Source organism: Hyperoodon ampullatus (assembly GCF_949752795.1).
Source record: "Hyperoodon ampullatus genome assembly, chromosome: 11".
Lineage (NCBI taxonomy): Eukaryota > Metazoa > Chordata > Mammalia > Artiodactyla > Ziphiidae > Hyperoodon > Hyperoodon ampullatus.
Window position 1 is genome coordinate 20910772 of NC_136924.1, and position 22148 is coordinate 20932919.

The 22148-nt window shown below is 39.2% G+C and overlaps 1 protein-coding gene across 1 annotated transcript in view; it reads left to right on the forward strand.

Moving 5' to 3' along the window:
- The window catches only part of CFAP54 (cilia and flagella associated protein 54), a gene marked incomplete at both ends in the record, with an annotated part of 308135 nt that overhangs the window by 170651 nt on the left and 115336 nt on the right, over positions 1-22148 (forward strand). The window contains 8 exons of the mRNA XM_079714797.1: positions 655-849; positions 2912-2999; positions 3296-3505; positions 6456-6522; positions 8292-8474; positions 10887-10973; positions 15920-16042; positions 20803-20856. Coding sequence (XP_079570923.1) covers positions 655-849; positions 2912-2999; positions 3296-3505; positions 6456-6522; positions 8292-8474; positions 10887-10973; positions 15920-16042; positions 20803-20856 — 1007 coding nt within the window. The remainder of the gene's footprint in view (positions 1-654; positions 850-2911; positions 3000-3295; positions 3506-6455; positions 6523-8291; positions 8475-10886; positions 10974-15919; positions 16043-20802; positions 20857-22148) is intronic.

Sequence of the window (22148 nt, forward strand, 5' to 3'; positions counted from 1 at the left end):
CCTCAGGTCAGAAGTACCTCTGCACTGCTTCTATCCCAGAGATCTCTGCCCCAGAGGCAAACTAACATCTTACTGTTGGAAACTCTTTTAAAAAAGGCAAACTCGGGGCTTCCCTGGTGGCGCAGTGGTTGGGAGTCCGCCTGCCGATGCAGGGAACACGGGTTCGTGCCCCGGTCCGGGAGGATCCCACATGCCACAGAGCGGCTGGGCCCGTGAGCCGTGGCCGCTGAGCCTGCGCGTCCGGAGCCTGTGCTCCGCAGCGGGAGAGGCCACAACAGTGAGAGGCCCACGTACCGCAAAAAATAACAAACAAACAAAAAAGAGAAAAGAGGCAAACTCAAAACCTGTGCAACTTCTGCCAGTCCCCATGAGGAGCAAAGCGTCATCTCAACATTTACTTTCCAGCAAACTGCCCCTCTGTGCTGTTCCTTATGAGGTAACACGAGTGTAGAGCACATCACACACCTGGGCTCTTCAGAAATGATTCGAGATACGAAGTTTAAGGAAATGGTGTCCTTCGAGCTGTAAATGAGTCTCAGCGCTGTACAAAACCCTTCCTTCCTTCTCCTTTTCCACTTCTACTTGTTTCCTCCTCATCAACTTCCCTTCTTTCTCCATTTTTAAGTTTCTTTTAAATTTTTTTCATGAATTTAGGAGACAAAGGAGGAATGAACAATTTAAAATTCACTACCAGAAAGGTGGAGTTTTGCCTGGGGACAGAAGAGATGCACATGCCAACACCCCCTGACCTTTCTCAGGAGCACTTCCAAGTTTTCAGCTCAGTGGAGAAAAGCAAACTTCCCTCCTCACAACTTGGACTCGTAATTTCTTCTTATTATGAAACTATTAGTAAGATTTATTCATTATGTGTTCATTTTCAATATGATCTGTCACATTAATGTTGAGATTGCATTTGGTCTTGAAATGTTATCTTTTTTAAATGATTTTTTAAATTTATTTTTTTATCGAAGTATAGTTGATTTGTAACATTGTGGTCGTTTCGGCTGTACAGCAAAGTGATTCAGTTCTATATCTATCTATCTATATATTTTTTCAGATTCTTTTCCATTATAGATTACTACAAGATATTGAATATAGTTCCCTGTGCTAGACCGTAACTGAAATGTTATCTGTGGAAGTAGGATGACAGAGCTTGAACATAGAATCTACTCATCACACCCTCGTGGACAGGGACAGAGCAGCGTCAAGACAAGCAGCTTCCAGCCCCCACATCACCCACTTTCCCAGATTGGCTGTCACCATTGTGAGATTCTAGGCACCGTCCCATCCATCCCGCCTTAACTGGATCTGTGAACCGTTTGTCGAGATGTGGCCACTGTTATGTGCTTTTGCTCTGCCCCGGCTGATTCCATTTTCCTTGTCTTTCCACTTGATTTGGTTTTTCTACAAATTCAGCAGTATAAATTCAGCCCATGTTGTAGACCCAACGTCCCCCCTTTTTTTATAACAGACATTTTGTAACTCCCCCTTTATTCTTCCTATGCACATTATTTTTAAAAATCAATATGAAGCTCTGAATATAAAATGAAGGGTAAATCAAATGAAATAACTTTATAATAAAAGAATCTATTTGTTGGTATGTAAGAGCTTAGGCCCTAGAGGTATAGAGAAGCAATCAGATGCTCGCATATAGTATGTAAAGTATACAAGATACACATGAATGTGACAGCTACGAATGCAGACTGATACAGGTGTATTGGTAACTCAGGTACTATCAGCATTGCTAATTTTGGTGACATGATGTTCTAAAACGGCAAATCTAGGCCATTCTGGACAAAACAAAATATTACAGTGGTTGCATTTCTGGAAAACTCAGAGCATTTTGAACACACGCAAACATACCCTTTCTATGAAATGAAGTTAGATGTTAGACTCAAATAATTATAAATAGGTTTCTCACCTTTTTCCTCACTGTAGGGGGAAGGTTCTGTGCATGGCAGGCCATCAAGTATCAGGTCCTTACCTAGGAAATACTAGCAGATGCCCCATTGTGACAACTAACAAAACCCTCCTCAAATTTCTAAAATACCCTCTAGGGGACATTGCTGCCCTCGTTAGAAACCATTGCCATGTTAGTTGGGTTTTTTGGCTACACATCCTGGAATGCATGTATTCATCAGAAAACAACAAATTCAGGTACTATTCAAGATGTGCTTTTTTGCATTTGGGTAAAGGAAGAATCCAAAGTGCTGTGCTCTTGTCACATCCCTGATCAAAAACGAACTGTTTGGGCCTCCCTGGTGGCGCAGTGGTTGAGAGTCCGCCTGCCGATGCAGGGGATACGGGTTCGTGCCCCGGTCTGGGAGGATCCCATATGCCGCGGAGCGGCTGGGCCCGTGAGCCATGGCTGCTGAGCCTGCGCGTCCGGAGCCTGTGCTCCGCAACGGGAGAGGCCACAACAGTGAGAGGCCCGCGTACCACAAAAAAAAACAAAACGAACTGTTCAATGCTTCCCATGTGCTGTAGAATAGGGTCCACATTTCTCCACATGGCACTCAGATGCCTCCGTAATCTTACCACCACCCGCTTCTTCACCCTCCCCAGAAAGCGTATTCCGGCCACACACATTGCCACATATATATACCCAGCCCTTTCTGCCGCACAATTTTTCTGGATTTTTCTCCTTCACCATCTCAACCTGCCCGACTCTTACTGTACCTTCTCCACGTTTCCCACCTCTTTGACCTCATCTCCCACTCCATGACATTAAAATAGAACATCGTTTGCTCTCTTTCTCTACCCACATTGTGTGACATTTAAAGGCTCTATTAGCTTGAAGTTTGCTTATCTACACAGTTAAGGTATAAGGCAATTTAAAATATTCTTGCAAATATACAGGAAATATTTTCCAGGGACTGACATTTGTTCTTTCACTTGATTAAAAATACAGATGTTCTTCAAACCAACAATGAAAGAAGTCTTAACGTTCAGGCATTGCATGAACTTGGAAGTCTTCTTGTCTTCGCACAAAAGAAAAGGTAGTTTTTAGGAGTCAGTACAACAAGGGAAACTTTGTTCAGCTGAAAAAATGTTTAATTATTTTGAAAAATACTGCCTGTCATAAATTTTAGTCTGTTGATAATATTCCATTGCTGCATTTTATTCATCAAATGCTACCTGAGAGAAATGGTTATGAGCCATAAATGGTATAGATCCATTCTCTAACATTTTAATTAAAATGTCTCTTCAGTGCATTTGCCTTCCCTTTTGGAAGATAGATTTCATAACACGGATCTCAGAAAACATGCTGCTGCATGCTCTCTTTCTGTTCTAGGGCTGCTTTTAAATGTTGGAGTCAAGCTCTTGACGACATATTCAGAAAACAAGACGTGCTCCACACATGGAAGGAGTATGGCAGCTCACTCACCAGTGCCACTGACAGCTGTTCACCTCCAGGTTCCAAAGACTACAGTGAGGAGTTTCTGTCAAAAGTTGGCATTTGGGGCTGTTTGCAAGGTGCAGTGATATCAGCGAAGATAGCGCAGTGAGTGTGACGATGGAGCGGTCTGTGTCGTAGCTGTCGCCTCCTTTGTGGGCTGCCCACCCGTGCCATGTAGGGTGCCACACCTCACACACACTGGGTTCCCGGGCAGCTATGTCCGTATCATACAGGCGTATACGGTTTACTTATTTGTGCTGTTTCTTGTTGATGGCCATCTTCTCTTCCTGTTAACACCTGCCACACCTGGAATGTGAGAACCACGTGGGCATAGGTCCTTGTTCTGTTCACCAGTGTATCCCGAGTGCCTGGCATGGAGATGGGATTCAATAACTACTTGTTGAATGAATGAACGAGTGGATGAACAGCTGGTATTTGAGAAAGAATAACAGCGTAGAGGCAGGCTGACTAGGGCCTAACTTTAGGGCCCCCAGCAAGTTACTCATCCTGCCTGAGCCTCAGTTGTCCTCATCTGTAAATTGTGGTGACAGGAATTACATGACATACTGTATTAGTTTGCTAGTACAGACTAGCAGCAGAATACCAATCTGTGAGCAATTTATCGTCTCACAATTCTGGAGGCTTGACATCGAGATCCAGGTGTTGGCAGGGCTGGTCTCTTCTGAGTCCTCTCTCCCTGCTCGTAGGTGGCTGTCCGCTCACTCTGTCCTCACATGGTCTTCCCTCCGTGCATGTCTGTGTCCTAATCTCTTCTTATAAGGCCATCAATCATATTGGATTATGGCCCACCCTAATGACCTCATTTTAACATGATTACCTCTTTAAAGACCTATTGCTAAGTATAGTCACCTTCTGAGGCACTAGGGATTAGGACTTCAACATACGAATTTAGGGGGTGCAGTGGGTCACATAATTTAGCCCATAACACAGACTGTATTAGTTTCCTATTAGTGGTATAACAAATTACCACAAATTTAGTGCCCTAAAACAATACAAGTTTATTGTCTTATAGTTATGGAGGGCAGAAGTCCTAAAATCAATGTGTTGGCAGGGCTGAGCTCCCTCCGGAGGCTCTAGGGGATGATCTGTTATTGCATGTTCCAGCTTTTAGAGGCCTCCTGCATTCCTCAGCTCAGGGCTCCATCTTCTGTCTTCAGGACCAAGAGCCTGTCATCTTTCTCTCTCTCTCTCCGAGCTCTGTTTCCATCCTCACATCTTCTCTGACTCTGACCCTCCTGCCTTTCTCTTACAAGGATCATTGTGATTACATTGAACCCAGTAATTCAGGATAACTTCCCTATCTCAAGGCCCTTAATTTAATCACATCTGCAAAGTTTTTTGGTTTTGGGGTGTTTTTTGTTTGTTTGTTTTTTGCCACGTGGAGTAACATATGCATAGGTTTGGGGGATTAGGACTTTGATTTCTTTGGGGGGGACCATTATTCAACCTGCCCCATGTAACATATGGGAAAGTCTATCACAATGCCTCGTACCTAGTTAGCACTCACAGATATCTTAAATATTTGATTAATGTGAGAAATTTAGGAAGTATGAAGAGAGTAGAGGTACAGGTTTCCTTTACCTCTCTAGTTACATTTTAGGGCGTGGTAGGCAAAAATCTGCATAGTATTTTGAGCTGTAGAGAAAAAATTTAAAAATAATAACTTGTCCTAGTTAATAATCACACTGTTTTCAGAAAATTAGCATTTGGACAGGGGAAGTATGGAATTACCACTTAAAAAATATCAAACATTTAAAGATTTTTAAAAAACTGTCCGGTTTGATTTTTTTTTTTTTTTTTTACCACTCCTGGGATGGAACTCTTCCTTATATACACACACACACACACACACACACACACACACACGCACACACGATCCCAGTGCAAGTTTGAGTTTATAAGTTAGTAGAGCTCGGCAGCAGAGAATAGAAAGGCTGAGGAAGGTTCCCAGATTGAAAAGAACAGCTATAGCATTCCTGCCAGAGGACACCTCAGCTTCTCTGAGCCTCTGAAGTTTTTACTCAGTGGTTTTCAATCAACAGAAAGTCATTTCCTGATTACCCAGCTGGAAGTCTGACTTCCACAGGCTCTGTGATACTCCAGGAGCTTTGGGTGTTCTTGGGGACTCCTTGAGGAGAAGAAACTTCTCCCCACACTGTTCACAAGGTAAAGCACCACATAGAGAAGCTGAACTCAGACTGACGAAGTTATTAATATAGTGAAGCCCACTGGTGTTATTGAAATAAGATTTAGAAGAAGGTAATGTGGTTTACAGTTGCAAATTTGAGTTTCAAGACCCATGTAAAGAAAACTCAAACTCTACTAAGGGACATAAAGTGAGACGGTGGTAAACACAGAGATATTACCTTAATCTTTGGTGGAAAGACTTAATGTCATCGATGGATCCATAATATACTGCTGGTGAGGAAACACATTGTTTAAATCTATGGGAGGAAATTTTTAAATTGTACTCATCAAAAATTTGATTTAAAATTGTGCACCTCCTTTTCCCCAAAATTCCACTTCTAGGGATTTATCCAGTGGAATTAATAGGACAAGTGCTCAGAAATGTAGGTACAACAATGTTTATTTCAGCATTGGAAAAAACCAAAATGGAGATGAATATTTTAATATTATGGTACATGCATATGATAAAAATATTAAAATCTGTAAAATAATGATGTAACTCATTATGTCCAAGAGTAGAAAATTTGTTTATAAAATAATATGTATTGCATAATTTTAGTCTTACTGTGAGTGTGCATGTGTATTATTATGTGTATTATTGTGAAAATCTAGAAGGAAAGTGGCCAAAATGTTACCAGTAAATCATGTTTAGGTGGTAGGATTATAGGTGACTTTTCATTTTATTTTTTTTCTATCTTTCTATGTCCTAGATCTTATATGAGTATGTAGCACTTTTAGAATCACAAAGACTATTTTAATTTTGGAAAATCTATGAGTATTAGAGATGTATTTATATAAAAATAGTCTTGGAACATTGTCTATGAATGTTTCTTTTTCTAATACTTAGATTTATTCAGACATTGGACGTTGAAAAGAGAACCAACTGTTGCCTTTTGTCTGGGTTACTCTTTCAGGTAACACTTCCTATATACCTTTCTACAGTAGCCGGACCATGCAGTCAGTAAAAAAAAAAAAAAGCAGTGGTTTAGCATATTCATAAAACTTGCACGTAGGGAAATAGCATGAACCTTGTTTAAATATCATAAGCCCGTCTTTCCTTCGATAGCTGAACCCCTGTGGCATAATATTCAGCAGAGTCACTTTTTTCATTTTCGCTACAGAAGGAGGAGTTTTACAGATAAGGAAACTGAGTCTCCTGTCCTTCGTAATGTCATGTTACTAATGAGCAGTGAAGCAAGTCTGACTGAGTCTAAAGGGTTGCCTTAAGTTGCCTCATCTCTAAATAAAGTTTTGCTCAATTGCGTGATGTAAAATATACCATATAATGAAAGCAAAAAATAAGTTGAAGACTATAGAAGTAGAGTGTCTGCAGTTCTTAGGATTTGGGTTTGACTTTACTGAAGAAGAAAGGAGCTTTTATCTGAAATATAAGACATTCTAAGATTTGGGAACATAGCCAGGGGCCTCTGCAATCTCCTGAAGGTTCTCTTTACTTTGAAGGATGGGACAGCCTTGTTCTAAGGAGTCTAATAGCTTATGAAATCTGGATAGATAAGATCTTTGAGAAAGGCTTCTCTGAGCATATGGCCAGAGTTTTCAATTTTCTTATGTTCCATACACTTCTGGCCTGTGCTTCAAAGGGAAAAGGTGGAAGAGGCAAGGATGCAAAGGGAATGATAATCCGAATTGGATTCCTTCTATTGCGTCCTTTACTTCTGATATTCCTCATTCCTGAAGATAATGCTGTTTATGTTTTAGAAATAAGTAATTTTTTGCTCAAACATGGACATCATTTCTTTGTAGTATGACACTTAAAATTAAAATTAGCTGGGGGATTTATTTTTAAATCCTTGCCTTTCTTTTTATGATTTTAAAGAAAATTTGTAAAACGAAAAATTAAACAACTGTGTAATATTTTAGACTAGGTATCATAAGTTTAATGAGCAATCTGATTAAAATTCGTTCCAGATATATACATTAAAATAACTTTATGATGCATTTGTCATCAAGAAATGTTAATTGTTTAAGATAACATAAGAAGCACTCCTAAATGTACAATTTGATTTTGTGTATTCATCTTGTTTCTGAATGTCTGGTACAACGTTGGTCATATAAATTACCTAAGAAATATTGGTCAATTAAACAAATCAACTTTTTACTTAATTCAATAAAAATTCAAAATTACCTCTGCTTGATTTAGACTTCTGAAATACGTTTTTCTTTCCTCTACTTATAGGTTGGTATAGTGGAAAGAACATAGATTTTTGAGTTACATAGACATGACTTTGAATCTTCTTTTTGCCATCATTAGCTGTGTGACCTCAGAGAAGTTAATTGTTTAAGCCTCAGTTATATCACTTGTGAGATAATAATCCTTCCTTCTAGGGGTAGGTTAAGTGAGGATTAAATGAGATAATATTTACAAAGAATTTACCAAGAGTGCCCAACACAAAATTGACCCTCAACAAATGATAACTTAATATAATAATTTCTTCTTAAAATGATAATTATTCAACTACCATGGAATTTAAAAGGCCCATCTTGAGTGGTAAAACCATTTGGAACCTATAGTCATGAGGATATTGATAAGTATCATTTATTACAGGATACAGTGTGCTAGGCATACGCAAAGCACTTTGGGAAGTAATACATGTACTTATCTTTCTCTCTTGCTGTTGCAGATGCAAGTTCCAGCTCTTCATTTCACCTTTTTCATTTACAGGGTTTGCTTAGAACCACACTTCTACACCCTAAAGCTGCACGTTGCTATGCTCAGTATGAAATCACTCAGCTTCTTCCCGGCATCGAGCTCTTCTCGGACAGATACCGGGCTGACATCTGCTCTGTAGTTGCAAGTCTGTATTACGTAATCCGTGAACTGCACTTTGCTAAACAAAATCTAATAGTAAGTGATTTGTAAAATCGATAAATCTTAATTCACTGTGGTATCTTACCCCACTTACCTTATACTTTTCAAGTTTTACTGATGTTCTTTTGGTCAGTTCTTATTTAACTTTTAAACTCTATTTTCGGGATTCAGATCTGTACTTCAAAATGAACTATATTAATTAATATTCTTTCTTTGACATCACTGTTTGCATTGCCTTTTGGGTACAATAGCCATGCCTATTTGATTTTGTTCTCTTATTTTACTCTATTATTTTACCTTTCTAAAAAGACATTTGGTGAAATTGACTAGAATGTTGCACTGGTCTCAAACACAGGAATCTAGTGCACTTATAACTTCACTGCATTAAGTCATGCAGGTCATATCAGTATCGAAACTCTGGGAGTATTTCTTTATTGAGATAAATTTATCTTTGTGTCTTGTCTTTTCTGTGTTAAGGGCACATCTAAGTGAAAAACAGATTCTAACTGTGAAATTAAAGACAGACACTTCTTAATATCCTAGGAAATTTTTTAAAAATCCAAGTACAACTCTCTTTTCCTTTAGGGAAATAAGCCACAGTATGTATCTCATAAATTTGAAGTTGACTGCATTTTAAACATAAATTAGGGTGTTCTGTTGGTTATTTTATATTTTCCTCCTTTATCTTATTTGTCCTTTTTTCTTCCTCTGTGCTATTTCCTCTACCTCTGTATCTCTTTTCCCCTGTGTTTGTTTGTTAGTATATGTTCTTCTTCTTTTTCTGCTTCCTTCCCTTTCCTCTACAATTTTCATACTTACTTTCTTTTTTCTCACATATTGTTTTCTCTTGTTCTAAATTCACTCTCTCCTTATATTGAAAAGATTTACTGCCCCCTGGTATTAGTTGTTAAATTATAATGTCATGTGTGAAAGTGAAGAGCTTTTAACACTTAACATGCTTTTAATACTTGGCAGATTTGGCAAAAAATGGTTTATTAGAAAAAAATAACAAAACGGTGCTCCTCTCTTGTTAAGGGGATTCATTTCTGGATTTAGAAAATAGTTTTTATCCCCTGGGTAACCTTTAGCTGCCTCATCATATTCATATATAATACATATCCCTGCCCTGGAAAAGAAATGAGACTTTTTTCTCTGAAGCTTAAGAAATTGAGAACATTTTTCTGAATAATTAAGCAATTGGCAGCAATAAAATGGTATGTTTTTATTTGTCACTAAAGAAAAGAAACAATCTCAAAGGTAATAGCCAACTCGTTTTGTGCTGCATTAATTACAGAAAGAAGTATTGTGTTATCTTTGTAGAGCACCATTGTAGAAAAATGTATTGTGTTATGTTTGAAATCATTTAAGACCAGTTTTAGTCCTTTTTAAAAGCTGTTGCTGTTAGCAGCTGCCAGTTGACTGACAATGAGATTCCTTAGCTAAACTTGCAAGATGTAAACAGTTTCCATTTTCTATTACACTACCTTCCAGAAGGAGCCCAGTGGCTAAGGAGACAGCTGTAACATATAAAATTTGCTAGGGGACCCGTTGCTGTGGGGTCATGGGAAATAGTTTGCTAAATAATAAGGATCCCATTCCCCCTTCTTGCTCCATCTGCCTTTGATGGAGCAGGACCCAGTTGTAGGGACTGAGCTTCAGTTTTAAGTTGATCAGGAGCTGTTCAGAAGTCTAGGCAAAACTGTCCCTCAACACCTGCCTTTAGCTGGATACTGGTTTGGTCAATTGAAAAATTGATAGTCTGTAAGCTTTCACATATATCCACGGGACTTCAACAAGACTTGAACTTTGGGGTTAATTTTAGGAAAATAAAAATGTTATATGAAGAGTAAGCTTGCGTTTTAATCAGTAGAATATATGCTCTATGAAGGCAAGGACTTAGATTTTTTCTCATTCAACAGTGTCTGACATATGACAGGCCTGTTGTAAATATTTTTTGATGATGGAGATATTCCAGTTGAAGACAAATAGCTGACATTGAGACGAATAAGTAGAAGCTATTAGGGGACATGGATGTGAGTTCCTTTGCTTTAAATTTTGCATTTATTTGATAGCTCATTTGCTAGAATGTTTCCACAGGCCTCAGTAATTCATACATATATGTTGAAATAATTTTTTTTCAAGGAAGATGATTAACTGGATTTTTATTTTTCCATGCTTAAGGAAATGTGAAACCTAGGTTTTGGGTATCAAGTAGCATCTACTTGGAACGGTTAAGTCACTGATAGCACTTTAAAATTCTGATAGAATTATGAAACATACGTTAGGCAGATCATTTCACTTATACCAAACAGTACAGTCTTCTAATATGGAAAAATCAATCACAATTTTGCATAACATCTCTTACATCAGTATTTGGCTAAATTGTATTATTAGGTTATTAACTTGATAAAATACGTTTCAAAACAAAGAGTGTTTTTCTCTTGGTAGATTCTGCCTCTTCTTGCATTGTACCAATATTTTGTTTCTGGAATTTGCCAAGACCTAGTCAGAAATCTAGAAGCAAGAATCCTCAAGGTATGTTTCAAGCTTTTTAAGACACTTGATATTTTTGAACTGTTAAAGATATTGTCATGAATTACTTTTTTATTATTATCATCATAAGCTGATAATAATATATGGTGTTGTACTGATATTAAAAAAAACTTGCCCAACATTTTAATAAAGTATGAGAAAGAGCCATGTAGAAAGGCTTAGATCATTTTATTCTTGGGCCACAGTAAAGTGAGGAACAGCTACCCCTGGTAACAAGGCTCACCTGACACCATTCAGCCTAGAAATCACCATTTCTGAAAGACTGGTTTCCTCATGGAGACTAATGAGTCATTTCCCAAAGTTTCTGGGAGTTTTTTTGCTAAGGATCTTTATGTATATCATGGTATACAGGAGATTTTTTTTTTATTGCACAGACAGTTGAGGTGATAAAATGCACAGGCACTAAATTACAATTAATTCTGTAACCCAGAGGTCAGGAGGCTCTCTGCCTTCAAGATTCACGTGCAGTTGGCTTGAACCCCATGTGGAGTGGGGAACATCAAGCATCTTGTTTTCTCTGCCCCTTTTCCCAATCACACATGGTCGCAGGCTCCCACTGTCGTTGAATTTGTTTTGTACATGGATCCTTTCAGCAGCCAGTGAATTTGCTCCCTGTTCTGCACTTCTTCATCTCTAATATGGAATTCAACCCTATTCCCTATTTTACACACACACACACACACATGTAAACACACACACTATATCCACCCAAGGTCTTTATTTCTATATTGGACTTTACTGAAAATTGGGAACATAAGGAAATTTTAGTTGAGGCAAACCCAGCAACTTAAAATAGAATATTTAGCATCTCTGAGTTTAAAATATTTCTTGCCCATTATCCCACTCTTTTGCCTCCTATCCCATGGTTTCGTCAGCCGTGTGCTGGTAAATATTTCACAACTCACTCTAAAAAAATGCTTTGATTTGTAACATTTGCAATTTCCATGGTATAAATACTCCCACTGTAGCTGACTTCAGCCTACCAACTGGGCGTTACTGAACGTGGGGCTTCGAAAAGATGTGCCTGGTTGGCTCTTGCAATTGTGGGTGAGTGGGCTCCCACACTCCCCTAGCTTAGCCCTCTTTCTCCTTTTTTGGAAATACCCTTCTTCTGCGATCCTTCACATTTTCTAATAAGGGAAAATAAGACTTCCCTTTGAACTGCTCTCTCCATCAAGACCCTGCCTGTGGGCCTTGTTTTCAGACCCAAATTGTCCATTGCATTCTATTTCTAAATAAAGATAACACCTTCCCTAACAGGAATTGTGATGCTCTTAAGATAATACATTTTAATCTGGGAACAAATAATTTGTAATCAGCCATGAATTCTGGTTCACCCTTTCTGAGTTACTGAACTCTTAACAGTTCTCTGGCTTTTGAATTCTAACAACAGTTTTTAAAAAGCTGCATACAACTTTTCTCTGTTTTTAAAACAGTGCTCTCTTCAAGACTGCAAAATTCTCGAGGCTAAGGCCTGTATCTTTTGCATCTTTTGGATCCGTATAGTGTCTTGAGTAATAAATTTATATACTTGATATTCAGTAATTAATTGTTGAATTGGGTTTAAAATCTTTAGACATACATCAAGTGCCTACTGTCCACACTCTCCTTGGTGTTTGGTGGGAACCCACCGAGAAGATCCTTGGTAAATGTTTATTGCTTTATCTTTGAAACCACATTTATCAAGTATCTCCTATATAAAGGCACCGTGTTAGTAACTCTAATCAAAGAAATGTAACCCATGGTCTTTGCTTTTGTAAAGAAGTGAAAATAGGGAAGAGAGATGGGACATACACACAAGAGAATAATGTGTGTACCTCCCACTTGATCATTTCCAAACGAGTGTGATGAACACTACTTCCAGGAGTTTGAAAGAGGGAAAAACGGCTCTGGGTCTCTAGGTTTTAACCAAGTAGATAAGATTTCAGCTTGAAAAACATAGAACTAACTGAGTAGGAGAGAGGAAGAAGGGAACATTCTCAGCAGACAGTGGTGTGAAAGGTGTAGAGGTGAGGAAGTATTGACTTGTTTAGGGGGCAGAGGTGGTTGGGTTAGACTAGGGTGGAGGTCTTGAGCAGGCAGTTTGGAGAAGATGACATGAGGACACCAGAGGTCCGTGATGGGGAGGAGACCAGGGGCCCAGTCTTGAATTCCAAGCCGAGATGTAATATGGAGGCTGAGCAGTGAGAGAAAGGAGGAGGTTGTGGTGTCAGAATTGGGTGACAGTTTTATTCTGATGTCACAGGAGGCAAGAAGCATGGAAGGGTTGCAGTGACAACTAGTAACATGTCAGAAGGCAGTCCAGAGAGGCACTGAAAGAATCTGGAGCAAAGGTTTTGATTAAATGACTATGTTTTATTGATTGTTAGCACTTGGCAACTGTTTTTATACTAGAGTAGCTCAAAAGCCAGTGAAGAACTATGGACTGTCTTCTTCTGTAGCCTTGGGTTGAGAGGGGGAATTCATGACACCGTTTTGATCAGGAGAAGGACGTGATCAGATGTATCTGGTAGGCGTGTCAGGAACAGAGTGAGATGGGAGTGGGATCTTATCAGCATAGTAGGACTGGAAACGCAACTAGGGTGTTGGCAGAAGCACTGAAAATGGGCAATTAATGCATCATACAGAGGAAGGAATGATAGCCCCCACAGGCAGAGTTTGCCTGACCTTCCCGAACTAAACTGGGGTCAGTGAGTGGGAAGAGAGAAAAGTCGTAATCAGGAAATAGCAAACAATGATGCTTTCTGACAAATCAAAGAGCAGTAGATCACACTGTTAAGTCTCTACAGTTGCACTAGTGTCTTCCAGGGGAAGCTTTAAGACCTCTTTATGATCAACTGGTCTGGCTTCACTTTAGAACTGTCAGCATCCTGAAAGGTTTATTACTCTCAACATATCCGGCATTCCTGGGAATGGTTCTGTATTTGTATGACTGAAGGGTTGATTTATGAGCGGTTCTTTTTCCCATCTGGCTTGTTTGTGTTCACAGTGTTTGTTGTTTCTGAAAATACATGTCCATTATTATCACCATGGCTTTTTCATACGGTCAGATTGGTTTGATAAACTGAACCAGAGATGGCCTGAACAGGTGGTCCATGTACAGCAATCTCACAGTCAAGCCCAGAGGAAACACCTTACACAGATACGGGGAAATGTTTCCTCCAAGGGGCAAAGAGCTCCAATGACTCCCTAATGCCTACTTTGATATTATATGGCACCAGGGAGATTAGAGCCCAAGGTGTCTTAGGCAAGAGCCAAAGTATGCAACTCAATAGACAAGCTGTTTTCTCTTCATCATTAAAAATATTCCCCTGACTTCTTATGTTTTATTTTTATGTTATTGTCACATCCTGTTTCCTTCTAACTTACCTTCTTTTTATTTCTTTAAAATTGGTACACTCTTGAGATTCCTAAGATAGTAGTTAAAGGAAAAGAGAGAGTAAGATGAGTATAATGTTGAGAATAAAGTGGATTTTCTTTTTCTGTGTTTTAGATTTATATCATCTTCATCCAAGTTTGTACTTCACTCCCTGCTTCCACAATCTACCCATCTCTGTTCTCTGTAAAGTCGCTAGATGTTTTCAAAACTTAAGTAAGGTACAGGCCCTGCCCTGTTCAAAACTCTCCAATCACTTATCATGCAGGGAATCAAATCCCAAGTCTCCACTCTGGTCTACAGGCCCCCATTCGCACCTACCTCCCAACCCTCTTCTCTCTCCCTAAGCTCCTGCCACACAGGCTGTTCCCTGAACACACCAAGACCCCAGGATTGCTCCTGCCACCACGTGACCTTTGTAGTCAAGGTCCCCTCAGCAGTTTTCACATCTCCCTCCATCATATCATTCCCAAACCTTCTCTTGAAGGTTTTCTCCTCAGAGAAGTCCCTCCTAACCACAGTTTCAAAAATAGTATTTTGTCAGTACCTTTTATCTCTGTTCATACTGTGTATATCTTCATGTATCACTTAAATTTAGCTAACCGTATATCCCAATGGAGGTAACCTCCAAGAGGGCTTGGTGCAGAAGAGGAGTTCAGTATACCTGCTGAATGAACACATGCATTTGATGATTTGATTTCTTCTTGTAATTTCCTAATTGAAAGTCTTGCTGGATTATATTCAAAATAAGCCATGTACAATATATAGTTACCAATTGACTAATGTTGTTAAATACATGTCTGTAAAATCAACAGTGTCCATTCATTGTGGATAAGAAAATGAACAGTTGATGCATTGTGGAATTCATCTCCTGGTTTGTTTGACATTCCTCAGAGTGTTAGAGAAATTAGGAGTGTTTTTGTTTTGTCTTTCTTTTAAACCATACTTGACCATGGAACAAAAGGATGAATTCAATTTTTTAAAACTCTTCTGTGTCTATCCTAGTTTTTTTTTTTTTTTTTTTTTTTTTTTTTTTTTTATTTTTTTTTTTTTGTGGTATGTGGGCCTCTCACTGTTGTGGCCTTTCCCGTTGCGGAGCACAGGCTCCGGACGCGCAGGCTCAGCGGCCATAGCTCACGGGCCCAGCCGCTCCGCGGCACGTGGGATCCTCCCAGACCGGGGCACGAACCCGCGTCCCCTGCATCGGCAGGCGGACTCTCAACCTCTGCGCCACCAGGGAAGCCCCTATCCTAGTTTTTAAAATGTGTTTGCATCTGATAAAGTAAGCCACATCTCATGAATGGCCATTGTTTTGAAAAGTCGCTTGATGTGATTTACTAGCTTCTTGGTCGCCTGCACATGTGAACTGGCTTACACACAGACACATGTATCTCTACCACTGTGTTGTCTAAACATTAACTTATAATGCGTTACCAATATGAAGCAGAAATTTTGGATCTCAGCAAGTTGATGATTTTTCTCTAAAATTTTAATTTTGTAAGTAAAACAAATGGTTTAATTTAGAATCTCTTTTTTTTTCTTTTCTTTAAAGATAGAAGTCCTTATAGATTTGGGATTCTTTTCCGAAGCCTTTCATGAGATATCCCAGATTTTTTATGGAAAAAACATGCCTTCTTCAGTACCCGCTGGCTGTAAAGCTACTGGAAGAATGAAGGTAAACCTGCCAATTTGATTCAAAGCTATTTTTAACCTTTTGAAGGTCCTTTTGAAGGCTACATTCCTAAAATCTAGGGAATGCTTCCACAAAAGGGTATTTACAAGTCTCTGGTACTGCACACTTCTTTGTTAAGGCTGATAAGAGCTAACAGCAGACATACACAAGGTTTCCTTTGTGTGAAATGGAAGAAGGGTGGGTGTCATGACGGGGAGGGGAGCGTGGTCTTGCAGTAGGTTTTTACTGTGGAATTTTGACTTTGTGTTATCATGGACAGTCTCAGTAGACACACTGATCAGCCACTATCTCTTAGACTTTTGGATCTGAGCTTATAATTTCTAGTTAATCGTTTTAGTCAAAATGGTCTCTCTTCATGTTTTATTTGGATATTTTGATTTATATACTTTATACCAAAGAGTTAAGCATGTGTTCACATTTCTTCTGATTTTTATGAGGAGAGAATGTTCCTCTATTTTGTCTAGTCTTTTTTGACTTTGGGAGAGAGTTCTACCTGGCTTGCTTAATTTGTATTTGTAAATTGCATGATTGAAGCATCCTTGAAAATGAATACTGACCTTTATATTTAAATTGGAGTGAGCTCTTATTGTCCTCTGCTTTGGTTTTTGTGGTGATATGGGAATCCCTGGGTGATCTTGCTTGGGGCAGATGCTTGGACCCTCATCCAAGGGCCAGCAATAAAGGAAATAGGAGGAAGCAACAAGTCAGTTCCCTGGGAGAGACCATATGTGTGAGCAGTGAGACTGGCAGTCACGATACATGCTGGTGGGAGTCAAATTCAGAGGACCTAAAAGAAACTGCGGAATAGTTAGGTCTTGAAAACTACTTGCATAGGCAGACATATTTACATATAATGCATACATTACTTCAATGTATACCTCTAAAATATTGCTGCTTTTTTCTCAATATGACTGCTACAGTGTTATAATTTATCGTAATGAGGTAAGTGTCAAGTTATCTACAGAAAATCCTAAGAGGGACATTCAATAGACGATTGGATAAGTGTGTGTATGTCTGTACATCTACAGTGGACCCTCTGTATCTGTGGGTTCCACATCAGTGGCTTCAACCAACCATGGATTGAAAATATTTGGAAAAAAAATTCCAGAGAATTCCAAAAGGCAAAACTTAAATTTGCATGCTAACAAGTATTTACATAGCATTTACATTGTATTAGGCATTATAAGTAATCTAGAAATGATTTAAAGTATATGGGAGGATGTGCCTAAGTTATATGCAAATACTGTGCCATTTTATATGAGGGACTTGAGCATTGCAGATTTTGGTATGGGGGGTGGGGAATCCTGAAACCAATCCCTCACAGTTACCAAGGGACGACTGTATATTTATCTATCTAGCTATCTATGTGGGAGTCAGTCACGTTTTTTGGTTCATTTTTCTATAGCACAAACTATTTCATCTTGTTGCCTGGGTTAAATTAGCAGTATTTTCTTGCTTGCTTCTCAAGCAACAGCCTTTCCCTGTTGTAAAATAGTTTGCATTTTGTTATTTAAATTATATTTTAATTCATTTAAAAATATTTATTGAGTGCTGACTGAATACAGGCACTAGTCCAGACATGGGGATAGAGCAGTAGAAAGATAAATGGAGTTATTGCCTTCCTGGAGGCATGTTACTATTGGACAGTCCAGTGAGGAAGACAAAAATAAACACATTAAGCACATAACTACATGTCAGATGGTGACATGCTCTGATGGACAATCAAGCTGAGTTGAGGGGACAGGAAGTGACCAGAGCAGTGGGTAGCTGTTCTATTGAGGGTGGTTTGGGAAGTCTCTCTAATAAGGGAGTGAAAGATTTGAGGGAACAACCTTCCAAATAGGAGGCAGTGCAAGGGCAAAGGCCTGTAAGATGTGGTTGAGGAAAACCAGGAAGGCCACGTGAGGCTGGATTAGAGAGGAGGAGGAGGAGAGGGCAGGACCCAGGAACCAGGTCATGTCGGACCGCCCAGGGCTGGGTGAGGACTGGAGTTTACTCTAAATGAGATGGGAAACCTTGTAGAGCTTTGAACAGAGGAGTGATGGGACAGGAAGTAAATTTCAAAGAACTGCTTTGCTTGCTGTTTGAGGAATGGGCTGTGGATGAGCTTGGGTATAAATAGGGAGACCAGGGAGAAGGCCTTTGCCAATGACCTGAGTGAGATGTGACAGTGGTCGGGGTAACAGTGGTGGGAGGAGTGAAAAGTGGTAAAATTCTGGGCGCATGGCAAAAGTAGAGCTGACAGCATTTGCTAATGATGGTTGAGATGTGGGATGTAAGAGAAAGAAGTCAGACCTGACTACAGAGTGTTCAACGTGAGCAGCTGGTAGCAAAGAGTTTGCATTGACTGAGTTGGGGAGTCCCGCTGCCCCAAGGCAGGGGTGGAGCGTGTTAAGTGTGAGATTCCTAGTGGACAAGCAGGTGGAGATACAGCCTAGGTAGGTGCAGAGAGTATATGTTCTGGAATTCAGGGGAGAGGTTGAAGCTGCAGGTAAATTTGGGAGCATTGGCAGAAATTTAAAGTCATGGGACTGGGGGAGAGCAGCTGGGGACCAAGGCAGATAATGAAAAGTAGAAGGCAGAGGACTGAAACTTGGGGCCCTCCACATTTAGGGTCCGGAAGACAAGAAGGAAGGGGAAGCCCGTTGGGTAGAATAGGAAACAAGAGAGTTTTCAATGGTTACTGCTTTCACCAAAACAAATAGACAAGTGGTCTGAAACTCATTTTTACAGGTAAATTCCAAACTTCATTTTTTATCAACTAGTTTTCGTAAGACAAAAGTGTGGGCGAATTGTTTCCCGATGGATTATGACTTCAAATTTTGTATTCTCAAAGTTAATTTGCAGCTTTTCCAGCTTCAGTTGGGAATTTAAAAAGTGTAATTAAAAGAGGAAGTGCGTTCAGGGTTTATAATTAAAATAGGTGCCAACGTTATTAGGCTTCAGGCTAGTTATTTAAAGACAGGATTAATGAATTAAATTTCAGTTGTAAAAGCAGTTACTGGAAAAGTCTTACAGATTATGATTGAACTTTTTTTTTTTTTTTTTTTTTTGCGGTACGCGGGCCTCTCACTTTTGTGGCCTCTCCCGTTGCAGAGCACAGGCTCCGGACACGCAGGCTCAGCGGCCATGGCTCACGGGCCCAGCCGCTCCGCGGCATGTGGGATCCTCCCGGACCGGGGCACGAACCCATGTCCCCTGCATCAGCAGGCGGACTCTCAACCACTGCGCCACCAGGGAAGCCCTATAATTGAACTTTTCACGGGCTTTTAAAAAAATTCTATTTTTTAAAATATACTCATATTGGGATTCTGCTCTCATCACCAAATCTAAAGTCCCATCATTAACCCTCTTCAAATTATATCACCAAAGGTCTCTCCCTGGGTTCAGTTACTCACTTTTCAATGTGTTAAAGGAAATACAGAATATCTTCAAAAAAAGAAATGTTTTTAAACACTTACCAACACTTTCTTCTGATAAGAGCAATATGTGATGTCTTGATTTAGGGGTTCCTCAAAAGCAGATCCTGTGACAAAGATTTGGGAACAATTAGTGTGTTTGAGAGATGATTCCAGGAAGAATAGTGAGTGAGTGGGAGCGTCAGACAGGGAGACGAGGAAAACCACTCCACAGAGCATTAATGAGATCCCCGCCACAGGCAGGTGGGGCCTGCAGAGAGACAGTCTCTTGCCCCTCATTGGTAGGGGTTGCTCCTTGCACTTTCAGCCTCTCCTGAAACTCTCCTGTGGCCACAGAATGCCCTCAGGCAAAGAGGTACAGGTGCTCGAAGTAGGATACCACGCACATATGAGTGGCCTGTTCATGGAAGATGCTGGTGACTTCCAGGTGACCAAGAGGATGTGGATGTGGTATTAATATTGACATCTAAGAATGGGCACCTTTTAAAAAGGGCAGCTGTACCAGAAGAGATGCACCCTCATAACGATACAACAATGTTCTGTGACAAATGAATTGAATGTTTTCTAATGCAGTATTATATTTAGAGCTAAACATATTAACAGGAAATTCACAAACAAGGGAAGAACCACAAAAAGCATCCTTGTGAAGAGTAATACAATTTACCTCAAACTGGCAAAAACATTTCTAAGTGCTAATACGCAATGCTGTTGAAAGTGCAGTAATCCTGGCATTTTCATACAACATGGGTGGAAGGTAGATTGAGCTACCCCTTTTCAATTTTCTCGATATAATAAGTCTTATCTTGTGACCCAGCACTTCTGCTTCCAGGAATCTATCCAAAGGTGATAATTAGAAATACCAGCAAAATAGTCACCAATATTATTTAAACCAGGGCTGAATGGTGGGGTGAGGATGAGAAGTGGTCTTCTTAGATGTCTAACAATAGGAGAGAGGTTAAGTTATTCTACATTCATAGGATAGAATGTTACTGAGCTATTAGACGAGGTTTACAAATGACTTAATGGTGTGGGAAAATAATTATGATGTAACATTTAGTGAAAAGGAATCCAAATACATATATAAAATTTTAAAATACATCAAAAAGAAATTGGTAGTAAAGACACCTAGATATTAACATTGACAACCTAAAGATGTTGATTTTTGCTTTCTTCCTTATACTATACTTGTCTTTTCTGACTAGAGCATGGATTACTTTTATAATAAAAATTATATTTAAGGTAGTTTTAGAACACATTAACAGTTTCATCTAAAGGAGCACTCAATACTCTTGTTTCTAATATTAACATTTTGTATATTGGCAGCTATTTCAATCATTTGACTCGGGAAAGCCTCTTACTAGTAAAGAAAATATGCAGGTAAGGATAATGATATTTTATAAATATTGGATATTTAGTGTGGATAATTTTTGAGTCATTTAAATCTTTTTGGTACGTATAATCTTTGTTTTTGAATATCTCCTGTGTAATATGCTCTTCTATGTCTGGTAATGGAGTCTGATCTCCAAATATTGAGGCCAGAGATACAGTCGGACCCAAGCTGATCTGGTTTTCAGATGGAGCAAATATCAGTTACTGCTCCTCAATTTTCAATTACACATGCATGTTCAGTTTGCTTGTCTAGCCATGCCAAGTATCTAATATCTATCTAAGTTACCTAATAACTTTGATCATCAGTAAAGGATTTTGTGATAGCCCACCTGTTCAATACTGCTTTTACTCGGATCCATTGCCCCAGTCTGAGACTGCTTCTCAGCCAATGTATGGAAGGTTTTCTTTTTCAATTTTTTTGGAGGGTATAACTGACATAACATTGTGTAAGTTTAAGGTGTACAATGCATTGATTTGATACGTTTATATATTACAGTGTGATTACCATCATAGCATTAGCTAAAGGAAGGTTTTCATATGACATTTTTTTATAAGCAATTCCTCCAATTTCCCCACTATTTTTTACAAAGAGAGGACCAGACTGCCCATCCCAATAGGTTTATTCTTGTCATTAATGGAATGATTGGGTTTTAAAATTTTGGTGACCTAAAAGCATTTAAATTTTATCAAGTCATTAAAAAAGATCTTAGAGTCCCAGCCGTTTGTCCACTAGGAAGTGTTGGAGTGAAGGGTGGTAGGGCAACCATTGTAAAGGGGGTTACAGAGGGGCAAGGGGTTCACACAGGCAGGCGAGAGTTAATGCACATGGACGCGTACACATAGTGTTTGGTTGTTTTAAATGCTCAGAAACAGCATTCTGTGTCACTAAGTAAAGTATTAATTTTTATGCAATAACTTTGAGAGACATTTCCTCAAAATTGCTTTATTTTCTTCCTCCATAAGTTTGATAGGAATTTATCTACCTTTTATTAATGTAATCTTATTACTTTTCTATTATTGTTAATTTTATTCTACAAACTTCACTTTTAATTATGCTTCAGATGATTCATTGTTTTTGCCTTAAAATTTGTTTTAGTTTATAAGCAAGTTGCCTGGAATGAAAGAACTGGTATTAGGAAGGTACAAATACATATTCATCTTTCATTGTAGTGTTCTGAGACCTTGGGATGCTTCGGAATATTTATTTCTTTCCAGTCATAAATGCCAGGGCATCCTAAAAACACTTCTTTTGGTTTTGGTTATAAAAGTGGTCTTGGGTA